Source organism: Schistocerca cancellata, chromosome 5, assembly GCF_023864275.1.
Source record: "Schistocerca cancellata isolate TAMUIC-IGC-003103 chromosome 5, iqSchCanc2.1, whole genome shotgun sequence".
In the NCBI taxonomy this organism is placed as follows: Eukaryota; Metazoa; Arthropoda; class Insecta; order Orthoptera; family Acrididae; genus Schistocerca; species Schistocerca cancellata.
The window spans coordinates 249,207,952-249,229,906 of NC_064630.1; the positions used below are offsets into that span (position 1 = coordinate 249,207,952).

At 39.4% G+C, this 21,955-nt stretch overlaps 1 protein-coding gene across 1 annotated transcript in view; it reads right to left on the bottom strand.

The window, feature by feature from the left end:
- Positions 1–423: 423 nt before the first annotated feature.
- Positions 424–21,955, bottom strand: part of LOC126188464 (venom allergen 5-like) — a 133,406-nt gene continuing 111,874 nt past the window's right edge. The window contains exon 5 of the mRNA XM_049930068.1: positions 424–898. Coding sequence (XP_049786025.1) covers positions 670–898 — 229 coding nt within the window. The 3' untranslated portion in view covers positions 424–669. The remainder of the gene's footprint in view (positions 899–21,955) is intronic.

A 21,955-nucleotide genomic window follows, 5' to 3' on the forward strand; every position in this document is an offset into this window, starting at 1 on the left:
GCGATCAAAGACTGAAGTGCCATATTTTTATTCAAAGATTAATTATGGCTATCCTAGTAAGACAATCATGTCTTGTTTTGATAAAATGATTAATTGCTGCAATCTGTATAAAAAGGCAGTTTCAGTGACATCTTGCCCTTAGTGCATTATACTGTTGCAATTTAGATAACTCATTCATTAGTGAACATTACATGTTATATGTTTAATGATTTTCAATCAATATAATTACATGTTTTGAGTCCACACAAATACAGATGGATAAAGGTGAGCCAGTTTGGTTTGCAAGCATTTTTCTTGCAACATAAAACAAGGATAATTTAAATGGCTACTGTTATCTGATCCAATAAATACAGAAAATTACTAGTTATTTCCGGCATTTTAATTTTTATAAGAAGATTAAAAACAATTGAGGTGTCTATTAATTTTAGGTGTTAACAGTTTAAGGCATGTAGAGTACAAATGCTGATTAGAATACAAATCAGTAATACCAGTAACAATACAAGAATAATAACTGACAATTTCAGAAACAAATTTGAATTGTTTTGTAACATTCACCACCACCATCACTTGTTATTTGACATCCACTGTCAGCTGACAGTAGTTGGGTGTGCCAGACAGAGTACTGTTATAACACAGATATTGTAGCTAGGCTTGAACAAACTATAACTACTAAGCACAAAGTGAAGTGTAAGTGCTATGACAGCCATTGGCACATCTGGAGCAGCTTTGTCCAGTGATGTACACAGATTGGCCAATGAAATTCCCTGCTGGTCCATAGTTGCACACGTACAGCTGTGAAGTCCAACCACCTGGTTCAGTAAATGCTGTGTAGCCACACCCAATGTAGCGTGTGACAGCCCATACAACTTGTGAGTAATGGCCAGTTGCTGCACTGAATCTGCGACATATTAAAAGTAGACACAATTAGGAGGAGACATTGTTCTCCACATGTTGGATGGAAGAATGGATGAATTAGAGTAGGAAATGGATGAAGGGATACTGTGAGGAAAAAAAATTGCTGCACAAGTTCAAATACCCTCCCTACTCATGCACAATGAATCAAATGAGTAAGCAATTAAAATCCACAGTAATACAAACAATTAGCAAAGAACTGGCACTGTCTGGAATGATTTGAGGCTGCTCACCATCTCTTCCTGTTGTTTACATCTACATAAATATTCTGCAAATGATTGAAGTACATTGCATTATTCCCTCTTCCATTCATGCATCGACCGTGTGAAGAAAGACTGTTTAAATGACTGTGAACACTGCAGTTAGTTCAATCTTGTCCGCACAGTTACTACCTGAGTGACACTTGCGGTGATGCGGATTACACTGAGGTGATAAAAGTCATAGGTTGCCTCCTAATAACATGTCAGACCCCCTTTGCCTGGTGTATTGCAGAAACTTGGTGAGACATGGACTCAACAAGTCATTGGAAGCCCCTGCAGAAATATTCAGTCATGCTGCTTCTATAGCTGTCCATAATTGCAAAAGTGTTGTTGGTACAGGGTTTTGTACACAAACTAACCTCTCAATTATGTGTCATAAATGTTCCAACACAGGTGGTCAAATGATTCACTCAAATTATCAAGAATGTTCTTCAGACCAATTGCAAACAATTGTGGCATGATGACATGACACATTGTCATCCATAAAAGTTAATAGTTGTTTGGGAACATGAAGTCCACAAATGGCTGCAAATGGTCTCCATGTAGCCAAACATAACCATTTCCAGTCAATGATCAGTACAGTTGAACCAGAGAACCCAGTCCATTCCATGTAAACAAAGCTCACATGATTATGGAGCCACCACCAGCTTGCACACTACCTTGCTGACAACTTGGGCCCATGGCTTCGTGGGGTCTGTGCCACACTCAAACCCTGCCATCAGCTCTGATCAACTGAAATCAGCATTCATCTGACCAAGCCATTGTTTTCCAGTCATTTAGGGTCCAACCGGTAGGGTCGTGAGCCCAGGAGAGGAGCTGCATGCGAAGTCGTACTGTTGGCAAAGACACTGCTGCGGTCTACTGCTGCCATAGTCCATTAATGCCAAATTCTGCAGCACAGTTCAAAAGGCTACATTTTTCGTGCATCACACATTGATTCCTGCATTTACTTCACGCAGTGTTGCTTGTCTGTTAGCAGTAACAACTCTGTGCAAAAGCCGCAACTCTCAGTCATTAAGTGAAGGCCGTCAGCCACTGCATTGTCCATGGTGAGAAGTGATGCCTGAAATTTGATATTCTTTGCACACTTTTGACATGGTGTGTCTTGGAATATAGGATTCTCTAACAATTTCTGAAATGGAATGTCTCATGCATCCAGTTCCAATTACCATTTGACGTTCAGAGAGAGTTAATTCCCATCGTGTGGCCATAATTGCAACCCTTTCACATGAATCACCTGCATACAAATGACAGCTTTGCCAATTCACTGCCTTTTTATACTGTGTGTATGCGATACTACTGCCACCTTTATATATGCACATTGCTATCCCATGAATTTTGTCAGTTCTGTGTATTCCCAGATTCTCCACTTAATACTTGTTCTTAATACTTTGTAAGTAGGCTCTCCCCCAGCAGTTGGTGACTGTCTTAAAATGTCTGAAAAATAAGATTATTCAGCTAGTGAGCCAAACAAACCTGTCATCATTCATACTGCTGTCCTTTGTATTCATGCAGTATCGTTTGTTAGTCCTAGTTCGTATGGGTTCCATACAATTAAGCAACATTCAAGGATCGCTGCATAAGCTCATTTAAGCAATTTCCTTTGTAGACTGAAAACGTTTTCCCAGCACCCTACTTTTGGATGGATGCTTTATCTACGATTGGGCCCATGTTATCATTACATCTAAGATATTCATAAATTGTTAGACCCAAGTATTTGTATGAGCTGACTCTGATTCTAATTGTGACTCAGTGATATTGTTGTCACAAAATACTACTTTTCTGATGTTTAAGAAGTGCACAGTTTTATATTTCTGTGCATTTAAAGCAGGAATCACTGACTAATCACTACCCACATTTCCAAAGTGCTCTTCTGCAATCCCACTATGTTTCAAATCAGTGTTCACTATCAAGCAGTGAATGATATAACTGGCCAAGATTTTAAGTCCAAGTCTATTTATTAATAACTGCTAAATTCAAGTATCATCCCAGATGAAGGCATGCCATTGCTTTGGTCAATTTTGTAGCTTGTTTATTTGTTTACATATGTTAATGATAAGCTGGCCATTCAGCTTCATAGTCCTGGATAAGTAGAAGTCTGAAGGCTTCAGCTGGTAGTCATTTGTTTTTAGCTGCACCCAACATTACCAGCTTGACAACACGTTATGAGGTAGCCATTGTCATATGAAGTGTTACTGTTTTTTACTTCTGCCTGTCGTATTGTTTCCTTCTCAAGTTTTTGTAACTGTTGCAGTTAGCATCTTTATTAAATACATCATTATATGAGAAGATTTTGCTTTAATTACAAAAAACACTAAAGCATTTTTTACCTCCTTGCATGACTTTTGCTTTCACAGAAGTTCCCCCCAAATGGCTCCTCACACCGTTGGGGCTGGGCTGCCTTTTGCAACTCCCTGAAACCCTTTGTGGCAATCAGACAACTAGCAGATAACACATTGTAATCATTACAAGTATTGCATAAATTTGACAAATAATTTGTATAAGTACCTGCATCTGGGTTTCAAGATGGATCCACCGTTTACATTCGATGCTGAGGTGCTGTTCCAGAACATGGAGTGCCTCAGCAATTCTGTTCATATGTGAGTGGAAATTGAAAGTAGCCGTGGAAAGTAGCCTGGGGCAGCAATGAGTGTTTGGACTGAGAATGGAGGCATGCCAGGTAATCCATGCATTTGTGTGAATCGCTGTGCCAAGGGGGTGTAGTGACTAATGCGTCTGCCTTGTAAGCAGGAAACCCGTGTTCGAATTCCAGTTTTGGTACATATTTTCACTCATTGTTTCATTCTTGATACATAAAATGACATTTGTTTCAACACATCACCATTTCATAAAAACTTAATATTTTTCAATTAACCTATATATACAGATAGAAAAGATATTGAAAATGATTTATAGAATATTATTGTCTTAGAAGTCCAATATGAGGACTTCAGGGATTGCTGCCAATGACCAATGTTCAGACTGCAAGGGGTCCTTCCACCTGGTTTTGTGATTACAGGAAGTATCTGATGTGGACACAAACATGATTTCTTAAAGACAAAAGTGTAAGTAAATGCACTAAATCATCAGATTTAGAGTTGCTTTATATTTTACTTGAAAACTTATTTTTCATGCAGTCAATCATGCAGTCAAAGAGGCCTACCCCCCTTAACTTAAGTTCACATACACACACACACACACACACACACACACACACACACACACACACACACACATGCACACACACACAAAAAACAACTAAAATGACACCACACCTAGTGCCAAACTGCAGTGTGAGAGGGTATGAGATGTTCTGCTATTTTTGTGCAGAAATTAAAAAAAATGCATACATAGTTTTGTGTTTTGGTAAAGTTGAGTAGAAAGGTAATGTTGAGTATTAGAACTATCTATACTACATATGAGAGTTTATTGTGGAGCACTTTCCAGGGTGGTTGTTCTACTTGTTTACCTGAGGTATTCCTTATGGTCTCCATACAGTGACGAGAACTGTGGCACTGCACTTGATGTCATTGCAAGTGCAACAAAGAGACTGGTGCACTGTACGTAGCTCCAAGGAATGTAAATGACTTGAACATAATATATTGTAATATTGTGAAGATCTGTTCTATCTTGTTTTAATAGCTAGTTGTTTAACTGGATGAATTTCACAGTCTGAACTGGAAGTCAGCCTAACATAAAGACACATGCTAATGACTAATACCCTATTTTATGTATAGGCAATGTATAATAAACTCCAAGATCCACTTCCGTAGCTGACATAACCTCTGCAGTAAATGCAACCTTGTTGTTGCTGTGCCTCATCGGTACACATGTGGAGATCGAATTATCAACTGGAGGCTGACCAGGAGAAAACTGTTCAGATAACAAGAAGTTCCACAAACAATGTACCAAGTAACATTTTCTACAGACCAGAAGCAAGTTACCACCCTCATGTGAAAAAATAACACAGTGACCCGGTTAATGGTCAAGTATACCAGCTACATTTTTAACAATATTGGAAGCAATGAATGTCTTGAATACAAATCCATATGGAACCGGAATTCCAAAAAAACACTTAAGTACCCAAACCACAATAAGGAATAAGAAATATGGTAACATGATCTGTATTGTCTGCAACAGAATGGGTAGATTTTAGGGACATGTGGATTTCTTATCGAGGGTGGATGGGTTGGACCACAAAAGAGTAGCAGTGCCATGGAAAGGCCCCACTACTCCTGTATGGCGTTCCCGACCCTAACCTCCCTCACAAGTCATGCATGAAAAATAAATCAATATTACAGCAGATACAAGAATATGATGGCAAACATCTGGTGTCTGTTACAAAGGAAGATGTTGAACTCCCTAAGGGTGCTGTTAGAAGGCTGAAACTGATAAAAATGACAAGGCAGTGAAGTACTTTGTGATGTTGCTGTTCGGGACTGCCCTTCTGTCCAAATAATTTTGCCTGGAGGAGACTAAGGTACATACATCAAGGATTAATTGAATGATTAAATTGGGTCTGGTAATTGATAAAGAGGAACCTCAGGCTGCTATTGTTAAAGATTGAATATCATTCCTCATTCTATGAATGCTGTAAATGATTATGGCAATAAGCTGTCACCTTGTTCATGTCACTCCATTGTAAGCTAGTCATTTTTGTTACTGTTTTTGTGGGAAATAAGGTGGTTACCCTGTCTAACTGCAATGCTGGGGTCCAGGTTCAATTCCTGGCTGGGACAAAGATTTTATTTTTGTGGGGAGTGGGTGCTGTGTTGTCATCATCATCATCAACAATGCCACCAAAATGGTATTGGTTAAAAAACTTGCACTACGTGGCTAAATAATCCTAGAAGAGGGGTACTGGCCAGTGAGGTCGTTAGATCATTGCATTTCATAAATTCCAGTTGTAATTCCAAGTTATCAGAATACTGATTTAGCAGACACTGTCATTAAATCAAGACTTGAGAAGTTTTTTTCATATAGTCAGGGGTTCAATGACTGCTGCAGAGCAGATATGTATTTTATTCTTAATAATAAAAATCAAGATGATGAAACTAAATATGGAAGAGCTCTAGCAACTGTACTTTGCGACTGTCAAGAAGCAAGTCCCTGCCTCTCTCACTGCGCAAAACCCTGCGATAAACAGCCAATCCCCTCCAATATTCTCAAATAAGCCTATCATGGCCCATCATTGTTGTGGTGTCACCGCCAGACACCACACTTGCTAGGTGGTAGCCTTTAAATCGGCCACGGTCCGTAGTATACGTCGGACCCGCGTGTCGCCACTATCAGTGATTGCAGACCGAGCACCGCCACACGGCAGGTCTAGTCTAGAGAGACTCCCTATCACTCGCCCCAGTTGTACAGCCGACTTTGCTAGCGATGGTTCACTGTCTACATACGCTCTCATTTGCAGAGACGACAGTTTAGCAAAGCCTTCAGCTACGTCATTTGCTACGACCTAGCAAGGCGCCATATTCATTTACCATTGATATTATGAATCATATACCTTCAAGAGCGACGTTCATCATTAATGGATTAAAGTTAAGTATCAAACTAATTACGTCCGCTTTCTAAATTCTAATTCCTTGTCATGTTCTAGACCTCACGTCAGTATAGTCCTTCCCTCCTCACGCCAGCCTGCGTGAGCTAAAACGCGTGCATTTCGGCCTCCTCTAGTAACACGGTGTTGGCTCTTCAGACAACACTACAATTGTTACCATGCCAATCATGTTTTCTAGCAAGGAGACCCGATTTTTCTCTTGGGTAAAGTTCTAAGTCTGCCCCTAATGCATTGGTCACCTCCAGCGTCCAAAAAATGTCTCTATAGCCGTGTTTACTTCTACTACTGCTACTCAAGTCATGCAAGTAATGTGAGATCAATCAGTGGTTTACCGTGCAATGGTCGCCTAGTCGTTGGTATTGCTAATTGCTATAATCGCACTATTTCACTCCCATTTACGGAGCTTGTTAGCACTTGATGTTAGGTTGGCGCCATTAAAATGCATTGTGTTGTGGTAATCGCTGCTACTTGCTGGATCGCTGCTGTCTCACGATGCTGATGCTGGCTCTAAATCTGGTTGTCTAGGGTTAAAAACATGAGGTCCCGTGTTTTTTATGTGCTTTTGATGATAAAGAACGAGCGAAACCAACAAATATGTAAACTTCAAATATTTATTACTCTGGTGACCATCTTAATTCCACTGTCCACCAAAGACCATGACACAATACAAAGTAGTATTTTCTTTACATGTTCTTTGCATTGTTTATCCACCTCAAACAATAACACACAAACACACTTTACCAAAGTGACATTCCGACTGCCTCTCGACTCTTCTTGCTGCTCGTATTTATAACATTGTCAAAGAACTACTAAAAAGAGATATAGTTTATAAGTCACATGTACATCTGTTATCATAATTTGTGCAGAAAAGTTATTAATTTGCATCGAGTGACATAATTTAACATGTTATTAAAATGACAGACAGATTTGTTGACTTGACAGAATAATTCTCTGTTACAAAAAGGCCGTTTTTTAGAAGTTTGTCAATTGATTTCTCTAATTTGCATAAATAAGTAAATAACATGAATTATTAAGAATTACTTTGGTTTTCGTCTAAAATAGGATTGCTTACGTGAATACTGAGTGAAAACGCTCCTAGTGAACAAATAGGTTTCACTGGGTGATTTTTATTTAAGGAGATCCAAAATACCTAAGTTGGCCACTATTTTTCGTACTTCATATTAATTATTTAAGATGAACTTAGTGTTTTTACATGATGACTTTTGCTGTATCAGTGATCAAGTGATATAAACTTTTGTGTGGGCCAGTTATTCAGTATAATTTAATGGGTTGACTGTTTATGCAGACATGTTATGCAATCATTGTTAACATACACAATAACTTTTCTATAATCATAAATACTCGTTAAACTGGTTGAATTTGGAGGGTATTGCATACTTCCGTAAAGTAAAGCCTTTAATATGTTCCGTTACAACCGTAACCCTAATAGTCCATCAGATTACTATCAACCAGGGAAAATGTATATACACCATAGGCGAATGAAACTGTATGATAATCACCGAAACAAAATGAATGGGGAAGTGCCTGATAGTTATTACCACAGCAGTGGCCTGCCCAGAAGGCACCGCCGTCTTTCACTCTTGCTTCACCATGACTAGTGGCTGTTATAACGTTTTAATTGAGACATTTTCCTTATGTTGTGTCACACTATCCCTTGCCATAAGAGAGCCACAAACGGCGAAAAATGATCTACTGCGAGTGGTGGGTAATGAAAGATGACGGTGCCTTAGGGGCAGGCCACTGTCATTGTAATACACGTCAGGACTTCCCCTTTCATTTTGTTTCGGCGATTATCACACAGTTTCATACGCCTTTGGTGTATCTAAATTTTCTCTGGTTGTCAGTAATCTGATGGACTATTAGGGTTAGGGTAAACCACTGATTGAGCTCAGATTACTTGCAGACTTGAGTAGTAGTAGTAGATGTAAATACGGCTATAGAGACAGATTTTTGGACGCTGGATGTGACCATTGCATTAGGGGCAGCTTTAGAACTTTCCCCGAGCAGCATGTGAGATCGCTGAGCCTTCACATTGCTAGCCTTACTTTGTAGTAACCAAAACTGGCCATGTGCCTGGCAGGGTAGTGGTTTATGGACCGCCATTCTGAGGGCCGGCCTAACTGCTTTAGGTATTCCTGTAAGCTCGAGGACGAAATGCTGACTCTGAAACTCCACAAGGAAAGCCGGACAAACGTCCAGACATGCACAGTTATACGAAGAGCCAAGAAACACAAGTAATGAAGCGGAACTATTGCTTCGATGAGACGTAACTGATATGCATGAGAAATATGCAGTCCAGTCCTGTGTCTCGGTTTTGTTGTTGGGGTGCGACTCACTATTCCTCACTATCTTTTCTCCACAATGAAGTTGCACACACACACACACACACATGTTTAAACGTGGAGGTGACACCAGCCTCTCACAACGCGAAAGTATGACCCAACGCACAGCTGCAAGGTTGGGCTTGGCGGCCTCCTTAGCATTTCGCGAATCCAAATTCAGCTCACGTAACTCAGGCGCTGCTAAGCACACTTGAAAAAGACACCACAGAAAACTGTAGCATTGACTAAGGGCGTGCCCATATGCACTAGAAGCTGATCAGGAGATAGATGCAACGCTATGAGTGTGTGCCTGCCATAAGCACTCGTAAGAGTGGTAAGCACCCTACAAAACCACCAGAGACATAAGACTGGCCCAGCTTTCACACATGCCAGATGACGATTCCCCCATCAAGGACGCAAAGGCCAAAATCATACATGTAGCAGTCATGACTCCAGAAAGAGACTGCATTCGCCCAAACACCAATAAGTACCACTTATAATTATGGCGTTCACATTCCAGATCAGTGTTCCATGAGAAAAGCAGTTACGGAACAAAAAGCAAACAAAAAAAAAACTCAAGTTTAAGATGGATGTGACGCTGAAAAAGACAAAGATAAAATGCAGTAGTCAGACACCATTGCCCTTTACAACCTTATTTTCACTCAAGCCATATAGGCAAAAATAAACCCTATATAACACCTGATGTTTACCCATTTATATTTACAAAACATAAAAAACAATACCAAAAACTTCTACTACTTAACAGTTATGTGATACAGTACGAAGACGCTCTTCTATGAAATGCTTCACGTGACAAACGTGGTGAAGGCCGATCGGCCATTTTGTCTTCAATGATTCCAATTCCAGGGCGTTCTTGTGAGCGATTCTGCGCACTCAGAGATTGCGAACCTTTTCGCGCTCCACTATTGTCAATTTTGTGGAGGGCTACGGTTATGTGTGTTGTGTGAGGGGTTGGATGGACGAATCTCAACTGCCTCTTCTACAGTGATGATTCCTGCCTGGACCATGCCAACCTCCAGAAGCTTGCTGGTTCTGTTCCCGCTCCTGCCAGTTGCGATCGTAGTGCTGTACATTATCCCTTGTTTGGCTCTGGTACCCGTAATTTCTGCGGTCGGGTTGAGGTGCTCTTTCCTCAGTCCCTCCCTGTGGACTGTGGCACTCATGAGCCAATCCTTGTTCTTAGGCAGTTGCAGGTTGTCGCTTTCATTGTGTCTGCGTTTAACCTTACATTCTGCCTCTCGTATACCAATCCCAACTTACTGAGTAAACATTTGAAAGTTTCAATGTTGTCTCCGCACCTGCTAATGAGTGCCTGTTGGTACTGCACGGGGAGCTTCGACAAACAGAAACGAATAATTTCTGACGGGCTGCAGGGTGCATCCAAGAACTGGGTCTTCTTTAATAACACATCAAACATTTTTACCAGTCCTTTGTATACCGAAGATTCGAGGTCAGGCCACATCATAATCTCCTGTTTTACTCCATCCTGCATTTCTCGTGACCAATAGGAGCGAGAAATGCTCTATTGAACTCTTCGAATGTGGTGCACTTTCCCGCAACATCTCGCACTATTTTGGCGGCTGTTCCCTCAATATGCACGGAGATGAATTCCAGCTTTGCATTGAGGTGCCATGAAGTGGCAACGACAAGATGAATCGTCCAATCCAAATTTTAGGATGTAAGCCGCCACCATTTTTCCTAAAATTTGGAAATCTTATGCTAGACAGAAAATGCTTCTGGTCGAATCTGTCAGCTTCCGTCACGGGGACTGGATCCAGATGGTGAGGCACTTTGTGTCCTCTGTGGCCGACACACCTACCAAAATTGTCCGGTAACATGTCCAGCGTATTCCTACCCATCGGCTGAGAGGTATCGTGTGAGTGTGCGCAACACTCAGCAGAAGACCTGGCTTGCGTCGCACTGCTCTGTGAACCACCCAATGGCATCACCCGTGCCGTTGAAGCTTCACAGCTACGTAATTGTTCCACCGCCCAAGGTCTCTAAGTCTTTGTCGGCAAATTTTCCCCTACTTGAGCTAGTCGATCGTTTACTTTGGCGATATTCTCTGTGTTGGTGATCACTGCCAAATGTCCCTGTGCCAAGGCTTTTGAACTTTTGTTTGCCACGGACCATGCTCGTTTTGCTCGGATGTCAGCAGCAACAGCGAACTTTTTCACACCTGCTGCCTCTATTTGGGCAAGGAGAGCGACTTTCTTTGCCTCCATCCTGAGTTTGTGTACATCAGAAAGTTTTGCCCCAAACTCATCATGCATTCACTAATCTGCTCCTTTAATGCGATCGCCCCCTCCCTTCATTTTCTTTCTGAATCTTCTATCTGCTTCTTAAGCTGACCTAGGAGAGCGAAGACTGGGTAAGGTTCCAGTTCATAATGCGTACTAGCCATTGGCGAAGCAAGCCGTGATTGTTGAGCGCAGGTGCACTGGCGTCGCACTGTGTGTCTGCCTTCTATCTTCCTTTCTGAATTTCTACTCGTGACTAATACATTGAGCGCAGGTGCACTGGCGTCGCACTGTGTGTCTGCCTTCTATCTTCCTTTCTGAATTTCTACTCGTGACTAATACATCTAAATGGCCATGGTCGTTTCCATCATTAGACTCGTCACCACTGTTAATTCCCTGTTCTGATCGCGCATCATCTATCAGGACCGAGGATCGAATGCCTGTCATACGTGTTTGGGCCTTACTGCTCCATGGGAAGCCCTTCCAACAAGTCACCAGAAGGGTTGACATCACCGTTATTAGCATGTTTCATCGTATTTCCTGAGTCTACTAGACTTTGGCCTAAGTAACTTCACTTTTCTCCTTGTCAACATTCACAGCAACAGAGAATAAAAAAGAAATTACTTTGCATGACCCGAAAATAGAACAAAAAAAAAAAAAAACAGAACAAAAACAAAAACTATGCATATGTAAGAACACCTAATAGTATCTGACTCTCATATACACTAAACAAAAACACACAATTATCTCACGAAAAAAGAGTTTTTGAAGCGCAGGTAGCAACACTGAATTGCCAAATTCGTTTATGTGGTACAGAATCCAAAAAACCAAAACATGAACACAAATAAATAAGGTTACATAGCAAAAGAAAAAAAATTTCACATTCGTGCCAGCTCTAAGTACTACCATGGAACCTAAAAAAAAGGGATTGAAACGCAAAAAGAAAAGCACAAATGTAATTACATAATGATTACTGTTATCAGTGGGAACCGAGAGGAAAATCGATCCTGGCAGGGTCACCAACATGCAAGCTAGCCTGTGGTGGCGGCAGTTCTCCATCTGCAAACGACTAAAAAGTTGTAACCACCACACCAAGAGGTGCCACATTTCTCAATAGTGCAAGGGAATCCGACTAGTGGCCGCAGTGTGGATCACCCCTGAGTTGGCTAACTTGACATAAAATTAATTTAATTCCTTGAAACCCACAACAAATAAATGACATCGTAGGGAATGAGAATGGGTGTTGTTGAAAAATTAATAACAAGGTCCTATGGTATCACAAAGAGGTTTATTAATTAATATCAAGGTCAAGAGAGAACAAACATATAAATATAAACTTCAGCTGACAACATATCATCAACACGAACTCAGGTTGGTTAGCAATGGGGGAACGTAACTGGAATTTACGTGTAAATGAGACTGGCTATTGTGAATGGAAGGATGTCAATCTAGGCAAACACACTCTGCTGTATCGTTCCACTGATTGTTCTCTCGAATCAAAATATAATTAAGCATACAATGGACACTGGAAGTGACTACTGTGAGTACAAGGCTGCTATGAAAAAATACCGTTGTGAAAACGATTGATAGGCTTCTGAATTTGCCGAAGCTGCGCAACAAAACCAGTATAACTGATGAAAGACGAGATGCTGTTGTCGGTGTGCGGGCGCTGCCAAAACGTGGGAGATGACCCTACGTCTGCTGGTGATTCACATCCGTGAAAATATGAAGTTTCGACCAGGTGTCCAGACGTCTTTACAATTAACTGCTCTCTCCATAGAAACGGAAGAGCTCTAGCGACTGTACTCCTCAACAGTCCAGTCGAGAAGCAAGTCCCTGCCTCTCCCGCTGCTCAAAACCTTCCGAAAAACAGCTGCTGCCGCCCCCCCCCCCCCCCCCAATGTTCTCGAACCTACCATGGCCCAGCAGTGTTACCGTGTCAATCATGTTTTCTAGCAAGGAAACCCGATATTCCTCAACCAATCACTGCCGTGCAGTACACACCCTGTTCTAAAAAAACACCCTGTTAAAAAAAAAAAAAAGGCAAATTTCACAAGATGAGGGAAGATTCGTAGTGAAAAGAAGTTCAGTGTCGTCAATAAAACGATTTATTTGGCGCCGTTTTGGCGAGGCATGGCGGCATCTAACAAATGCGACATCCAGACAAATTCGTTGTCCTGACTCACAAGGTACGCTACTCTTGTAATAAACACTTTAGCTAGGCGCCTGCCCAGTGCCACTCTACCTGGACCCGCACATGGCATAAGGAGATCGGGCTCCCACACCACGTCGTCACTAATAAAGCAGTTAGGCCGGCGCAAGTACGCGCAGTGCCGCCAGTTTCTAGAGAAGTGTCATTTTGAATTCAGCCACGGCGTTCCCACCCTCTTGCTTGGCCTCTAGCGGAATCAGGCCACCAAACTGGCGGCCCATAAACCACTGCCCTGCCGAGTCCACGACCAGTTTCGGTGACTACAAAGCCAGGTTAGCAATGAGAAGGCTCCGCGAACTCGCTTGCTGCTTGGGTAAAGTTTGAAAGCTGCCCCTAATGCAATGGTCACCTCCAGCATCCAAAAATCTGTCTCTATCGCCATGTTTATTTATACTACTGCTACTCAAGTCATGCTAGTAATACGAGATCAATCAGTGGTTTACTTAACCCTAATAGTACCCCAGATTACTATCAATCAGGGAAAATTTAGATACACCAAAGACGAATGAAACTGTATGATAATCACCGAAATATAATGACAGGGGAAGTGCCTGACAGGTATTATCATGGCAGTGGCCTGCCCGGAAGGTACCACCATGTTTCAAACGGAAGAATGGACAGATTAGAAACGTGGTTTATCTTAGGATTTGATCATGTTTCAGAAATAAATAATCAATAGGAAATCATAGATGGTAAACTTAAACAAGTACATAATATAAAGACAGAACAGGACAATATGTTGCGAAGAACTGATGCTTTAGGAAGTGAATTATCAGGCACTAAAACACTTTTAAGTAAATATGGAAGTAGAATATACATGTTTTGTACTTGATTATTAATGAATTAGAACCTAAATTGCAAAAACGTGAACTAGAAATGGAGTTAGAGAGTAAAGAAGTGGTTCCCGCCAACTGCAGTTGTGAGGGAGCTTCAGCAACAAATAGCAGCAGGAATTTTTTTACTATTACAAAAAAGGGTCACACAGTAATGCTTTAAGTTTAGAAGAAACATAAAGAGAATCAAGGAATGCAGTAGAAGATCTGTCAAAAAGTAATGTAGTAGTAAGTAACAATTGTATCAGTTTTACTGCGATACTAAGTAAAGTATTGAATCAAAAATTCCCAAGATTTACACCTTCAGAAGAAATTAATCCTGTACTCTTTCTTAAATCTTTTCAGTGTATGTTACCAGAATCTTGGACAGTTAACAATAGTAAGTCATATGACAAGTGATGCAGCACAATGAGGTATGCTACAATTAGAAGATGTTACAACTTATCATGATTTCTAAACTGCTTTCAAAGCTAAATGCTGGAGTGAAGGTACAGAAAAGAAATTATGAATACAATTTTTTGCTTAAAAACCGTATAATAGTAGTTTCTGGAATGGTTGTAGGGATTTCATAGAGTGGCATATTAACAAGGCGAAGTATTTAGATGATCCTATACGAGAGGAACACTTAAACATTAGTCAGTTATCACGGAGAGTAAGAGACAAACTAGTAAGAAAGTATTGGACAAAAGTTAACATTTTATTATAATACTTAGGAGATGTAGATGTAGTGAAAAGGCAGCCAGAAAGATGGCAAGCAGATAACTTTAGCTGCTACACTAACCAACATAACAGTAATGAGGCTCCCTTGTACCTAGCGAAGACCCTACAAATGCAGGATGCAGGGGACACAACAGTCAGGATCATATTTGGTCCTGAAGTAGATACAGAAAGGGAAATAAGAAAAGAAAGTATTAGAATAGTATGTTCAACAATAATATGAACTTGGGAAGAAAAAAATAATACACTTCTGAAACAATGCAAAATGAGCCACAAGAAACTGCCTCAAGTTTGGTTAGATGTGGTCATGACAATAAATTAACTGAAGAATTATGAAATGAGAATATACAATCAATAAAAGTACACATAAAACCAAAACTGAAAGGTGTACTAGGAAATGTAAAAGTATGAATAAGTTTAGATTCTGGGAGTGATGTTTTGGTAACAATTCATTATTTCTTGGAATGAAAAAACTTATTGAACGTATTCCCTAGACTACCAGTAACATGAGTAAAGGTAACAGAGATAATGGGTAAACCAGTACATGTCAAGTTATAATGGTACAACATTTTAGCAACCAATATTCATTGTTGCAAGTTAAAATATACTTGTACCCATAATCCTAGACAAGAAGAAGTAGTTAGAATATACTTTGAACAAATAACTACATGTATATTTAGCTCCTATGATGGAAGCTGTACTAGGCCAAAATTCCAAACACTAATTATGCAATTATGATTGACAGGTAGACAAAAATGATATAATCAAAAACATAACTAAGTCAGAAAGCCTTAATAAAAATGAAGAAGAAGATATCATTACTTTGTTATACAAACACGTAAATATCTTTTCTATGAGACCAGGAATTATTAAAGATTTTGTTTGTACTTTAAAGACTATACCTCACAGCCCATTCTACATACACTATATGATCAAAAGTATCCAGACATCTGGTTGAAAATGACTTATAAGTTCATGGTGCCCTCCATTGTAATGCTGGAATTCAATATGGTGTTGGCCCACCCTTAGCCTTAATGATGGCTTCTGCTTTCGAAGGTATCCATTCAGTTAGGTGCTGGAAGGGTTATTGGAGAATTGCAGTCCATTTTCAGGAAGTGCTGCGTTGAGGAGAGGTATCGATGTCGGTCGGTGAGGCCCGGCACGAAGTCAGCATTCCAAAATATCCCAAAGGTGTTGTATATGATTCAGGTCAGGGCTCTATGCAGGCCAGTCCACTACAGGCACGTTATTGTCATGTAACTACTCTGCCATAGGCCGTGCATTATGAACAGTTGCTCGATCATATTGAAAGATGCAATCGCCATCCCTGAACTGCTCTTCAACAGTGGGAAGCAAGAAGGTGCTTAAAACATCAATGTAGGACTGTGCTGTGATAGTGCGACACAAAACAACAAGGGGTGCAAGCCCCCTCCATGAAAAACACTACCACACCATAACACCACCACCACTATTGGCACTACACACGCTGGCAGATGACGCTTACTGGGCATTCACCACCCCACACCCTGCCATCGGACACCGCATTGTGTACCGTGATTTGTTACACCACACAACGTTTTCCCACTGTTCAATCGTCCAGTGTTTACGCTCCTTACACCAAGCGAGGCATTGTTTGCATTTACTGGTGTGATGTGTGGCTTATGAGCAAACGCTCGACCATGAAATCCAAATTTTTTCACCTCCCGCCTAACTGTCATAGTACTTGCAGTGGTTCCTGATGCATTTTGGAATTCCTGTGTGATGGTCTGGATTGATGTATGTCTATTACACGTTACGACCCTCTTCAACTGTCAGCAGTCTCTGTCAGTCAACATATGAGATTGGACTGTATGCTTTTGTGCTGTATCAGAAATAGTGGACCTAGGGATGTTTAGGAGTGTGGAAATCTCATGTACTGATGCATGACACAAGTGACACCCAATCACCTGAACACGTTCAAAGTCCGTGAGTTTCGTGGAGTGCCCCATTCTGCTTTCTCATGGTGTTTAATGACTACTGAGGTCGCTGATATGGAGTACCGAGCAGTAGGTGCCAGCACAATGCACCTAATATGAAAAACATATGTTTTTGGGGGTGCTGGATACTTTTGATCACACAGTGTAAGACCATATTCTACATTGGTACCTACAAAGCTATTGATACATGTAACGGAACATATTAAAGGCTTTACTGTACCGAAGTATGCGATACCCTCCAAATTCAACCAGTTTAACGAGTATTTATGATTATAGAAAAGTTATTGTGTATGTTAACAATGATTGCATAACATGTCTCCATAAACAGTCAACCCATTAAATTATACTGAGTAACTGACCCACACAAAAGTTTATATCACTTGATCACTGATACAGCAAATGTCATCATGTAAAAACACTAAGTTCATCTTAAATAATTAATATGAAGTACGAAAAATAGTGGCCAACTTAGGTATTTTGGATCTCCTTAAATAAAAATCACCCAGTGAAACCTATTTGTTCATTAGGAGCATTTTCACTCAGTATTCACGTAGGCAATCCTATTTTAGACGAAAACCAATGTAATTCTTAATAATTCATGTTATTTACTTATTTATGCAAATTAGAGAAGTCAATTGACAAACTTCTAAAAAACGGCCTTTTTGTAACAAAGAATTATTCTGTCAAGTCAACAAATCTGTCTGTCATTTTAATAACATGTTAAATTATGTCACTCGATGCAAATTAATAACTTTTCTGCACAAATTATGATAACAGATGTACATGTGACTTATAAACTCTCTTTTTAGTAGTTCTTTGACAATGTTATAAATACGAGCAACAAGAAGGGTCGAGAGGCAGTCGGAATGTCACTTTGGTAAAGTGTGTTTGTGTGTTATTGTTTGAGGTGGATAAACAATGCAAAGAACATGTAAAGGAAGTACTACTTGGTGTTGTGTCATGGTCTTTGGTGGACAGTGGAATTAAGATGGCCACCAGAGTAATAAATATTTGAAGTTTACATATTTGTTGGTTTCGCTCGTTCTTTATCATCAAAAGCACATAAAAAACACGGGACCTCATGTTTTTAACCCTAGACAACCAGATGTAGAGCCAGCATCAGCATCGAGAGACAGCAGCGATCCAGCAAGTAGCAGCGATTACTACAACACAATACATTTTAATGGCGCCAACCTAACATCAAGTGCTAACAAGCTCCGTAAATGGGAGTGAAATAGTGCGATTATAGCAATTAGCAATATCTACGACCAGGCGACCATTACAAAAGAGGGGGCTCATCCGCGATCTTTAAGTTCATCGATGATAATAGTGCAGCGATAAATTTCGTAAGTGCTTAGCATTCCAAAAAAGTTTATTTGTGCAGTGTGGCAACAGTGAAAATATGTCAAAAATAAATAAATAAATAAATAAAGTGTATTGTGCGACTACGAAAAACTATCGTCACACCGCTCGGAAGATTAACGTCTGGATTATGTCAATGGAATTCATCAATCAAGACTTCAGCTTCGATAAAACCAAATAGAAGTGAAGAAAGCCAACAAGAACACCGATCACGACATCATAGCATAGCTACATAAAGCAAGGTATTTTGTTGTTGTTGTCATTTAAAATAATTAATAGTTAACATGTCTCTACCTGAGAGTGATGAGATCGTAGGAAATGTAAAATTTGAACCAGGGGATGGTGAACAATTAAACTTAACAGAGTGGCTAGCAGAGTTTGCAACTCAAATAAGCTCACAACTTAAACAATCGAGTGAACAAGTAAGTTTGAAACTTAAAGAAAACACAGATAGACTGGATAAGTTAAGTTTGAATTTTGATCTATTAAATACTCATCTCAATGACAAGTGTGAGGAAATTAAAACTACACTCAGTAAGGACACTAGAGAACAGTTGATACACTTCAGAAAAGAATTTCAAGTTGAAGTTGAAAGTTTAAATGAAAACATACAAGCTAACACAGACAGCATTGCTGTCATCTACAACAGAGTAGATACTGAAGTTGAAAGATTAGATCAGAAAATAGACAAAACATCAGAAAACCTTAAACAAGAATACAACCCGTATATCACTAATGTAGATACAAAAGTAGAAAATGTACACACTAAATATACACAATTGGAAGATGCATTGATGTCAAAACAAATGTTTTACAATCAAAATACAATGTGTGGGCACATCCAAGTGAAATGCTTTCCTGGTGAAAATCTGCACCCTATTGACTTTATTCACCAATGTAAGGATATGTTTGTTGTAGGAATGTCAGATAACATAAAAATTAAGTTAGTAAAACGGTTTCTAGAAGGGGATGCCCTATCCTGGGCAAATGAGAATAATGATTCTTGGAATACTTTTGAAGAGTTTGAAGCTAAATTTATTTGTAAATATTGGTCACAATCCATACAAGCCAGATTAAAGCCAGAATTTCTTAATGGGCCAGTGTATAGAGGGAAAGTAGGGGGAATGCAAAAATTTTGCAGAGATCAATTGAAAAAACTTACTCACTTGAATAACTCTTTTGATATTATGACACAAATTGATGTTTTAAAAAGAAGGTTACCAGAGAGACTGCAGTGGGAATTGGTCTATGGACCAGACGATTCAATGGAAGAGTTCCTGAAATTTGTAGATAGATTAGATAGGGCCTTGGAAAGAGAAAATAACCAAAGTTTTGGCTCTGGCAACAACCAGTATGGGGGGTGGAACAGGAATGTAAATAGAGATTATTATGCGAGGAGAGACTTTGAAAATTCTGGAAATAATGCTCCAAATAGGGGAGATAGGAGATATGAAAATGATTTCAGAAACAATACACAGGAGGGAGGATGGAGGAGAGATAATAGGAATGATAGAAATAGGTATTGGGGAAGAGAACAAGATAGAAGGGGGTTTGTTGAAACTAGGGAACAAAACGACAACTACAAACGGACAGACCAAGAGAACCAGCTGGGAAACGGTGGACAGTCCCACTAGATGTCCGTAGTTTTGGGGCTAGACAATATTATGACAGGACAACACATAACCGAAACTGGAGAAGGAGAAGATACAATGTAAAGAGTAAGTACCATGAAAATACTGATGTTGTTAGAATGAATAAATTAGAATTTAATAAAAGGTTTTGGAATACTATGAGTAAAAGTGATACAGTTAATGAAAACAGTGTTCAAGCACAGGTAGTTAGTGAAAATGCAGAAGTTGAAGGTATTGCAGAGTTCCATAGTTGGGATGAAAAAGATACTGGTGTTAATAACAAGTCAGACACACCACAAATAGAATCTATTTTGGGGGGTTTATTTGATAAGAAGGGGGATGACGAAGTGTTTAATGGAGCCAAAGACTCAATTGCTGAGATTCAGATACATAGGGGGGAAACTGAAGATGGGGTTGTTGTGGAGGAGGAGGAAGAAGTAATAGAGGGACATTTAAATAATGATCCTAAATCAAGTGATGTTATTGATGAGAGTGTGGAGGAAGAAATAAAAGTATTTGTAGAATTGAAAAGTGATTATGTGGTAAAGGTAAGTGATGTGACAAACATGGGTAATAATGAGGTTAATTTAAGTGAAATGCAGACTAGGGAATGTGTATCTGAGGACAAGCTATTGCCTATTGGGAATTACGAAACACTAATCTATGAGAATGGTAATAATAATAATATTAAAGAAAATATAAAGGGATGGAATGTAAATGTGTGTTTTCAAGAAAAAGGGGAAAAGTTTTTAGAAGTTTTGTGGAACAACTATGGAAACTGTATAAACAAAGATGCCTTTTGGAAAGGTAAGTGCAACCTTGTATCCTACATGGTGAACAAGAATCCGTAGTGGACTTTATAAAAAAGGGGGTGAAAACAGTAGTTTGTTAAGTGACAACACAGTGTTAAAAGGAACAGATGAAAACAAAGGTTTATGTTTAAATGTCAACAGGATGTGTCTAAGTGTAGGAAAGAGACATTAGACTTAGGAACTAAAGAAATTGAAAATGATCTAGTGTTTGAAAATACTGAAATAGACAAAGATGTTGAGCTAGGTTGTCCATATGTTAAAGTAAACATTGACATTAGTCCATTTGAAATAAAAGAAAGCCCACATCCTAATGCATATAGACTTATCTTTCCCAGATCAAGAAGGTTATTTGGATTAAGAAACATCACTGAATTGAAACCATATAAACATGATTAAGCACATTTCCCTGTTTGAATACAGTTACTTACCCATTTTCCGTAAAGCATGTTATCAGCAAAGATTTTTACTGGGTGTGTCAAATAGCAACTACCACTCATCCTACAGACCCTGGAAAAGTTCCAGATCTCTGAGAGAATGTTTTTATATTTTTATTGTCACTATTGAATATTAAATTTTGAGACATCTTCTTTACTTGCAACGGGCAAGAAGGTGACAAACATTTATTACTTTCCTTTTGTATTGTTGAATATGGGACATACTTGCACCAAATAAAAGACAATGTAAAAATTGTTGTGCAAGACCCATCATTTTGTGACTATTGTGTTCTTAGGCATAAGATTTGTGTACAATTTTCTACAGCTAATCAGATGTTCACCAAGTTTGATGTTTGTGTTATGTTGTGACCAATTTAAGTGTCCAATTTTAGTATTAATATGTTCTTGTACTATCTTGACTGTGTCTCAATGGGAGACAATATTTAAAAAACTCTTCTTTTTTTGCAAATGCATATTATACTCATACATGTGACTTCTCTAGTGTTTGTGGTTATATATCATGTCCATACTTATAATTATGTTCTTTGTTTTCATTTCTTTTATGTGGCTCAAAAAGAGCAGACAATTGCAATATTTTCCTATGGACATATGACCTGTCCATTTGTGTAATATATTTATG